This window comes from Ursus americanus, chromosome 24 (assembly GCF_024610735.1).
Source record: "Ursus americanus isolate L20-20 chromosome 24, mUrsAme1.1.p, whole genome shotgun sequence".
Taxonomy (NCBI): Eukaryota; Metazoa; Chordata; class Mammalia; order Carnivora; family Ursidae; genus Ursus; species Ursus americanus.
Window position 1 is genome coordinate 42,034,986 of NC_142150.1, and position 9,271 is coordinate 42,044,256.

The following is a 9,271-nucleotide window of genomic DNA, read 5'->3' on the forward strand; positions in this document are numbered from 1 at the left end:
TCCGGCTCCTTGTCTTCTCCCCATCGGACCCGCACGCCCTCCCGAGGACGCAGGCTGAGCGCGGGACCCGGTCCTGTGCCCGCGGCGCCCGCCCTCAGTAGGGGCTCGAGGAGGGCTTCCCGAGAGGCCGAGCGAGACGGGAGCGCAGGGGCCACCCCGCCGCTCGCCACGCCCCCGGGCTCTCACCTGGCCCCGCGCCCCCGCCCCCGGCCGCCCGGCGCGCACTTCCTCCCGCCGCCCCGCCCCTTCCACATTCCTGCCCCGCCGGCCGCCCCGCGCCGCTGCCCGCCCGCCTGCTCGCCCGCCCGCCCGCGATGAAGGCGGCCCAGGCCGCGGGCGCCGAGGCGCCGCCGGGCGCGCGGTCCGTCAAGGTGGTCCTGGTCGGCGACGGCGGCTGCGGGAAGACGTCGCTGCTGATGGTCTTCGCCGAGGGGGCCTTCCCCGAGGTGAGTGCCAGCCCCCTCCGGGCCCCGCGCCCCCGGCCCTGCCACGCGCGCTCGGCGGCCCGGTCGGATTCCGCACGCGCGCCCCGGGGCGCCCACCTGGCTCGCCAAGGGGTCTCCCAGCGGAGTGTGGGCTCAAAGGCAGTTCTCGCTCTGTCATCGGGAGCGAGGGCCTCAGTGGTATCATCTGTAAAGTGGCAAGAATGGCACCTCCCTGGGAGAGGTCACAGGGACCGACTTAGGCAACCTCGGTACCGTGCAGATCCTAAGAGATCACTTGGTGACCCAGCATGGCTGGGAGGGACTGAGGACACTGGAGCCAGGGTTCGAGTCATGACTTTGCCACTTAAAGCCGTGTGCCCTTGGGCAAGTCCCCTACCCTCTCTGTGCCTGTTTTCTTGACCACATAATAGGAATAAGGATGGTGCCCACCTTCCAGGGTCACTGTGAAGAGTGGGTTGATACAGGTCAAGGGCTCCATTCTGAGTCTGCAGCAGGAAGGGCTCACTGAAATTTGGGAAACATCTCTTCACCAGCTCTTGCATGTACAGGGGACCTTTGGCGGGCTCTGTTGTGGAGGCTCAGAGCACACCAGACTCAAGTCAGATAGCTTGGTTGGCACCTCAACTCTCCTCTGACAACCTGTGTGGCCCTCAGTACTTTGCTTAGCCTCTCTGAGCCTCCATTCCCTCACACAACCTCAGAGGGCGGGAGACCCAAGAGTGGTGGTGAGGTGGAGTTAGGGTAAGGCTGAGACAGCGCATGTGCACCTGGCATGTCCCAGACGCTCTGGGCACGTTGGCCAGCAGTCCTTCACTGCCATGCTCAGACTGTCCAGGTGGCTCCCAGGCACCAGGATGGGCCCCCTCATCCTGCCGCCTCTCAGCCCAGTTCTGGGAATCTGTGGGTTTGCTTCCAGCATCTCAGCTCCCTCCTGCCTGTCACATCATCCTCCAAACCCCTGGGCTCATGTGGGCCCTGGGGAGTCCAATGGGGGAAGCAGGAGAGGCTAGGCCTCCTAACAGTGTCAGACCGTCCTTTCCACTGTGGCAGCATTGAGCCAACTCTTGCTTTGTGGCTTATGGAGCTGACGTCACCTCCTCTGGCCAGTCACATTTTTTTTTAAGTTGGGTGGGAGAAGTTTCTGGGCCCCCAGATGCTACCCAAGGGAACCCAACAATTATGGCATGGTGGGGAGAGGGACCAGGCCAGCCAGGGTCCAGGAGACCGGCTGGGAGGGGTGTCCCGAGCTCCGAGACATCCTTGATAGCAAGGCTCATCCTGATTCCAGAGAGGTTGCAACATGGAAATGGGCATCTGGAAGTTGATGGAATGTGTGTTTTGAAGGGCAGGCTGGGGCTAGGCAGAGGAAGGGAGGACATGCTTGTCACCAGGGAGATAGACCTGTCCTTGTCTAGGCTCCTCATCTGTTTGAGGACCCCTCTACCTCCAGGCACAAGAAAGAGCTCTTCTTTTAAAAGAACTACAAGTTCCGAGCACCAGAAAGGCCTCATTTTACGGGTGGGAAAACTGAATCTAGACAGACAGCCTTGCCTGGGGGAGCACGGCCCAGCAGTGGCAATACAGGTCAAGAGCCCAGATTTCCCCGCCCCTGACCAGGACACTCTCCACAGTCCCCAGTGCTCTGCCTGCCAGACCAGCCTTCTGCTCCGGCCCTTAGACTCCTCCTCCTGGCAGGCCTCCAAGCTCAGGGGACCAGCAGCTAGATGACCTCCAGTCCCCCAAAGAGCAGACAGTAGGCTGGGATTTGAAGGGGCCTCAGTGACCCTTGTCTGGCTGTGGCCCAGCCTCGGGTTCAGAGCAAGGGAGCAGAGTAGAGAAAGCTCCTGAGATAGAGGGAAGTCCAAGCTGGCTGACATTTGGATCAGCAACCATCCCAAAGCCCAGGGGTCTCACAGAAGAGTGGGAGGGGGAGGGGGCAGGGAGGACCAGCCCTGCCTTCCAGAACAGCTCAGTCCCTCCTGGTCAGCACAGGGGCTCTCATGGGTGTGAAACCTCTGACTGTCCTTTCTTGAACTATGTCCCCCCATCCTGTAATGATCCATCTGTCTTGTCTGTGAGCCCTGTGAGGGCAGACCCAGGCCTGAGTCACCTCTGCCCTGGTCTGGCTCAGACCTGGCCCTGCCTTTCTGGCTAAGGACAGCTCAACAGATAAGATTAGACACTTAACTGGTCAGAGTTGACCCTGCCTGATGGTTCAAAGAACACAACAGAAGGTGTAAACAAAGTCTAGAGTGGGGGGGGGGGGTTGTGCCAGTTACAAGCCACAGGAGCAACCCAGCCACACAGCCTGGAATGGGGCTTTCCTGCCCACTCCTGATACCAGGGGCTAGAGAGTCGGTGACCTCAGGAGAGGCCAGTGGCCTGGGACAGAGCCTGGCCTCTTGAGCCAGAAAGACCGGGCTCCATCCTTAACCTGCTGTGCAGTGTGTTATATTGGGCAAGTCACTTCCCAGCTCTGTCATCATCAGGAAAATGGGAATAGTGCTTCCTGAGGTTGCAGGGATCAGAGACAGGACAGGTGGAGGGCCATGCACAGTAGGTCCCTAGAAAATGGGGATGACAGTGTCATCTCCACAGGCGTTTACAAAGTACTGACACGTGTCTCCCCAGGGCTTCGTGGCCGGCTGCCTTCCACCTCAGATCAGGAGGGGTCCTGCCACAGGTGGGAGGTGGGTGAGTGGAAGCTCAGCAGGTGTCAGTCCCTTCCACGGTGACAGGCTGGGGCAGGGCACACCACCTGGAGGAATGGACAGCAGCTGGCGTGGACACTGCCCCTGGCGACCTGCTTTCTAAGCAGTAGGCATCTATGCTGGGCTTCACCTGCCAGCCGGTGTCTCCCCTATCACCCTGTAAAGGGACACTCTTCACCTTTAACCAGTCAGGGGACAGGCACAAGGTCACACAGCTGGTGAGGGCTAGAGCCGGTCCTAAGCCAGGAGCATCTGAGTCCAAAGACAGTGCTCTAGCCACCATGTCACACTGTCTCCCGCCAGGCAAAGGACCTGAGGGGAGGGGCCCTGGGCAGGCTGGATGCTGGGGACGTAGGCGGATCCCTTGTTGGTATCTACTAGTAGAGCGAGTGGCAGGTGGCGAGAGTCCAGGGCGGATGGAACCCCTATCCCAGGGCCATCCTTGACTTCTCCATCGGCCCATTCTGGGACTCACCTTTTTCCCCACCCTCCCGCTGTACCTTCCCAAGTGGCCTGGAGGACCGCACTGACTACCACTGAGGGGCTGCCCCTCCCAGCAGCCCAGGGCCTGTGTCAGAGTGCCAGCGGGTGGGCAGGCAGGCAGACAGGCCTGAGTCAAGGCAGGAGTGGGCCCCACCTGGCCTAGGAAGTGGGGAGGACGGGCAGCCAGGGTCTCCCCATGCTGTATCCCCCCTCACCCCCGGACCAACCCTGAGCGAGTGAGCGAGGCTTGGGGACCCAAGCTGCAGCTGGTCCAGCATGCCACTCCAGCAGAGGGCTTGGGTTGTGGTCGAGTTTTGAAAACCTCCTCACCTTTTGCCCAGACCCCATCTGTACACGTTCCCCCTTCTCATTCCTGCATTTTGTCTGTGTACAAAACCCACCCTGTTTCCATTCACCCAGCCTTTACGGCGAGGGTGTGCACCCAAGCTCTAGGCCTGGGGTGGAGGGGCTTGTGGTCCGAATGCCTTCCTCCAGACGCCAGACTGGGCTGATAAGAAAGGCAGAAATGGAGAGAACGTGGGAAGGGATCCAGAAGGGCTTCCTGGGGGAGGTGGCATGGGGTAGGGGTCTTGGTTGGATTATGAGAGCTTGAGAGGCAAAGCAGGGACCCCCCCAAAAGCTACAAGCTCCCCAAAGCAGGCAGTGAGCCTTGTTTATTACTCGCTCCCCAGTATCCAGAACTAGAGAAGGTTGCCAGTGTTTACTGTATGAGTATATGAATGAGTGAATGAACAATCAAACGAACAAATGTAGGTTAATGTCATTCCAGGAGGAGGGGACAGCATGAAGGACTGCTCAGAAATGGGACAGTCCCCCATCCAGGGGGACAAAGATAAAAATAACGGTAGTGCGTAGTTTGTGCCAGGCCCTGCACCGAGCTTCTCGCTGAATCCTTACAGCAGCACGCTGCGGTAGGCACTTTCCATATTCCCACTTTACAGTCGAGAAGGCCGCGGAGGTTCCGTGCCGTGCTGGGGCAAATAGCTAGGAGGCGGCAGCCCCAGGCCTCACCCCCACTGGCCACCTGCTTCCCAGAAAGCCCCTCCCTCAGACTGTCAGGCTCCCAAAGCCGGGGCAGTGCTGCAGGCATTCGTGGGCTCTGGCCTGGGCACCGGGGCCCACCCTGCTTCAGCAGCTGTCCTCACAGCCTCCGCCTTGCCCCCTTCTTCCTCAGAGCTACACCCCCACTGTGTTTGAGCGGCTCACCATTAATCTGCAGATGAAGGGCAAACCCTTGAACCTCCAAATCTGGGACACAGCAGGTGGGTGTGCGGGGCTGCAGGAGGGGCACGTGGGAGGAGGGGCCCCACATGCCCAGGAGCCACGCCCTGCTCCCTTCCTTCTGAACCAGAGAGGCCCAGCCAATCTCACCGATCTCCAAGGGACAGGTGTTGGCCAGGATTAGGGTCCCCAGGAACCTGAACCTTCTTTGCTCCTGCTTCCCCCAACAGAGGGTAGCCATCTGTGTCCCGGAGACAAGGGGAGTCCAGAGCTCTTTTCTCTCATGGGATGAACTATTCCTGGCCTCCTAAGCATTCCACCCTGGCTTTAGCTTCTGTAAGATCTGCCTGATCTTGACCTCTGCCTTCCAGCTTCCTGACCTTACCCACATAGGGTTCAGTCAAATTCACACCAGAGCTGAAAGCTCACCCCAGGGTATCCCAGCAGCCCCCTGACCATGCAGAGGTTAAGGGGCCTTTGTCCAGGGTCCTCCCTGCTTCCTACTTCTCACCCCCCAAGCCCAGGGCAGAGCAGGCTTCGGACTGATGGCCCCAGTCCCTGCAGCCTGGGCCTCTGCCTTGTCCCCCATTCCTTCCAGAGCAGGGCTCTCTCAGCAAGTGGTCTTACCCAGACCAGGGCTAACACAGCCCACAGGCAAGCCAGGGGAACACTGCCCGGGGGGAGCGTTCGTGTGGAGTGGCCACCTAAGCCCCACATTTGTATCAGACCACGAGGCAAAAACCAGGCCCTGTTCCGGGCTCCCCCATCTGCTGGGATGACCTCCTGGTGTTGGGGGAGATCTGAAGGGATCTCCCACCCCTCCCCAGGGCAAGTTGACTATGACCGCCTGCGGCCCCTCTTCTACCCCGACGCCAGTGTCCTGCTCCTCTGCTTCGATGTCACCAGCCCACACAGCTTTGACAACATCTTTAACCGGGTAGGTACCAGGGGGCGGGGGAGGTACAGCCCTCATAGCCAGGCCACTCTGCTCTGTCCCCACCCTTGACTCCGCAGCCTGTCAGAGCGTGGCAGGCCCTGGATGACAGTGAATCCAGCACCTTTGGTGTATATATGGGGAAACTGAGGCCCAGAACAGGGGCAGCAACTTGCCAGAGGTCCCATAGGGATTTGGTGGCAGGGTCTGGACTCAGAACTCTGTGGCTCTTTCCACCATGACCTACCTGAGAATGCTGGGTGACCCAGAGGCCCCCGCATCTCCCCAGCCTGGGCCTGCCCGAGGTTGCAAGCACCGTCCACCTCCAGCAGCTCTCAGCCCCCTTCTGTGTGACTGCTGGCTTTCGGCAGCCCCCCAAGATGCCCCCCAGCCCCCCAAGATGCCAGGCCTTCCCAAGGCTGCTCACTGCCCACAGTGTCAGGGATGTGGTCCCTTGAGTTGTTCCGCTCCTGCCCCCCTGCTGCCATGCGAATGGCGTACAAACCTCGTGCGCTAGGGTTCCTCAGAGCACAGCTGGTGACGGCGTGAGTAACGTTAACCCCAACACTGATGGTAATATTTATGGGGAACTTACCTTGTGCCAAGCACTGTTCTGGGCACTTCTGCCCACTCACCCGTCTACTCCCCCTAACCCGATGGAGCCAATAGTAGGATTATCCCCAGGCTGGGAGTGGGAGAGAGGTTTTGACCAGAGCAAGTGGAAGGCAGTCTTGCCATTTCCCAAGATGAGAAGGAGCGAGTGGGGGCTAGGGAGGTGGGAGATGGGGGCCTGTCGGACATCACAGTGGAGGGCCAGGTAGACACGGAGGTCTGAGTCCGCAGCTTCCAGGAGAGGTCCAGGCTGGGCTGGGCAGATCCATTTAGGAACTGCTAGGGGGGAAGAGCCTTGGACGCGGGAAGGTCACCTGGAGAGAAGCAGAGAGCAGGGTCCCAGGGCAAAGTGCCCACCAGGCTGTAGAGGAGGGAGGGGTCCCTTCCTGGTGCCAGGCTGAGGAGTCGGTACTGGATTTAGCAGGTGAAGTCACATGGGAGACCATGATCAGGCACAGTTTTGTGGAGGGGTTGAAGTATGGGGAGTCAGCCCAGGACCCCACCCAGGCCCCATCTGGCTCCGGGAGCCAGACGGTTTGATGCCAATTTTTTCTGAACAGACAAACTGAGTAGGCATGCACTCCTGGAGATCTAAATCCCCTGTCTCCGGATTCTAGACTCCCCAGTTGTTGTCCAGGCTGCAATAACCAGGCCCCAGAGCCTCACATTCCGAAGAGCAGCTGACACAGAATAGGAGTGTTCCCTCCAACAGGCAAACAGCTGCTGCAGCCATTTTGTGAGCTGCTTTATTTTTAAAGGATGACTTATTTCTTTATATATTTTACCCAGTTGGGAGGCGGTCCTGGGAGCCCTTACCTTGCAAAGTGGCAGGATTCTAGACCAGGCGGGAGCAGGGCTCTGGGCCCCAGCCTCTGGGCTCAAATCCTGCCACTTCCAGTTGTGTGACCAGGGCCAAGTTATGTGACCTCTCCGAGCCTCAGTTACTGCATCTGTACAATGGGATTGATGACGGAACTTGCTTCGTAGGGACTTGGGGCATCGAAGGGTTCATACACGTAAAGTCTTAGAGCCTGGCTCAGAGTAATTCTCCCTAAATGTTCGCTGTGCTGATTATCATTGCTGGAGTCCGCCGGGGGAGCGAGAGGGTATCCCTTTCTCCCCAGCTGCGGAGAGGGACAGCAATCCCGATGGCTAACACACACACATGCACTGCCACCCTCCCCGCAGTGGTACCCAGAGGTGAACCACTTCTGCAAGAAGGTGCCCATCGTTGTCGTGGGCTGCAAGACTGACCTGCGCAAGGACAAGTCGCTGGTGAAGAAGCTGCGGAAAAATAGGTTGGAGCCTGTGACCTACCACAGGGTAGGAAACCCAGCCCAGGGGTGGGAGGCTGGTCCTGGGAGGGGGACCTTCAGGGTATGCTGATCCTGCCCAGCCTCTCAGCAGCAAGAGGCATCCATCACACTCAGGGGGTCGGGATAGGGGTCATCTTGGAATGGTCTGGGCTTGGAAGTGGTACCTAGAATATTCTAGAAGGTTCTGCCTATGGAAGGGAGAGCAAATGGTGTGCCCATTCAGATAATCCTACCCACCCACTTCACAGATAGGGAAGCTGAGGCCTGGAGAGGAACCCCAGCTCTTCAGGTCACAGGCCCTGCTCTGCTACATGCCTGGGAAGTGGGTTAGTTGGTGCCTTGAGAGGCAGGGACCCATCCTGGAACTGAGGCAGGAAACCCAATAAAGCCATGAGAGTGCTTGGTCAAGCCAGGAGGGAGGAGCTGTGGGTGTCCTGGAAAAACTCACCTTCCACTTTTGTCCTGGAGATTCCCTAGGATGGCCAAGGGGGCTATGGGGAGGCAGGACGTGAGGCCCCCCAGAGGCCCCCACCTCAAGGCAGCCCCATCCACTCTCTCTCTTAGGGCCAGGAGATGGCGAGGTCCGTGGGCGCAGTGGCCTACCTCGAGTGCTCAGCCCTGCTCCAAGAAAACGTCCACGCGGTCTTCCAGGAGGCGGCCAAGGTGGCCCTCAGCAGCCGCAGTCGCAACTTCTGGAGGAGAGTTACCCGGATCTGTTGCATGGTGACCTGACATCGCGAGGCCCTCCCTGCCCCAACCACCCCAGCAGCACAGGAAGGAGCTGGGCGCTGAGCTGCCCGGTTGGCTGGGCTGGACCCAGTCCCCAGGCTGTGATCACTGAACTGCACGTCAAACCGATGGACACCACCAAGGCCGGGCCCCTGACCCTGGGGCTGCCATCCCTGGACTAGAGCATAACCCCCCTGAGGCCTGAGGAAGGGCTTCCAGAGCCCACCCGCCCTGTGGAGGGCTCCTCGTGGAGTCCCCTAAAATGACTACCAGACTCCCAGCTCCCAGCCTGGACCACACATCCAGAAGAAGCGTGTTCAGCCTGGTGCCACCTCGCCGCTGTTCCCAGGGCTGCACCTTCGGGACCTGGCGCTCCCAGGACCCTGGGCCACAACTCACACCCTCCCCCATCCCCCTTCCCCCTGCCCAGCCCGTGTAACTGTAACAACTAAAACCACATTGCTCGTCAGTTATGTCATGTGCCTTCCTTTACACACGTTCCGTAGCAGAAAAGACCCCACCACATGTAGGCACTGGAGTGGGCCTGCCTGGATCCAAACCCGGCTTTATCACTTTGGGACCTTGGGCCAATTACTTGAACCCTCTGCACCTCGGTATCCTCATCTGTGAAATGGGACCAATCACAGATGATGTCGTGGAGCCTTTAGATGAGTAAGAGCATCATGAGACACATGCAAAGAGCTCAGCAGGTGCCTGGAACCCAGTAAGTGCTCCCAAAAGGTTCACAAGTGGTTTTTTTGTTTGTTATGATAAATATATAATATTGCAGAGATGTAA

At 59.2% G+C, this 9,271-nt stretch overlaps 1 protein-coding gene across 1 annotated transcript; it reads left to right on the top strand.

The window, feature by feature from the left end:
- The first annotated feature begins 270 nt into the window (after positions 1-270).
- Positions 271-8,942, top strand: RHOD (ras homolog family member D). The gene is made up of 5 exons (XM_045775884.2): positions 271-446; positions 4,836-4,923; positions 5,710-5,819; positions 7,617-7,751; positions 8,309-8,942. The coding sequence occupies exons 1-5, from the start codon at positions 315-317 to the stop codon at positions 8,474-8,476; spliced, it is 633 nt and encodes a 210-aa protein (XP_045631840.2). The 5' UTR covers positions 271-314; the 3' UTR covers positions 8,477-8,942.
- The last annotated feature ends 329 nt before the right edge of the window (positions 8,943-9,271 follow it).

Coding starts and splice junctions, on each gene's coding strand:
- RHOD (XM_045775884.2), top strand. CDS start 315: ATGAAGGCGGCCCAGGCCGCGGGCGCCGAGGCGCCGCCGGGCGCGCGG. Junction 5,820..7,616: donor TTGACAACATCTTTAACCGG/GTAGGTACCAGG, acceptor CCCTCCCCGCAG/TGGTACCCAGAGGTGAACCA. Junction 7,752..8,308: donor AGCCTGTGACCTACCACAGG/GTAGGAAACCCA, acceptor TCTCTCTCTTAG/GGCCAGGAGATGGCGAGGTC.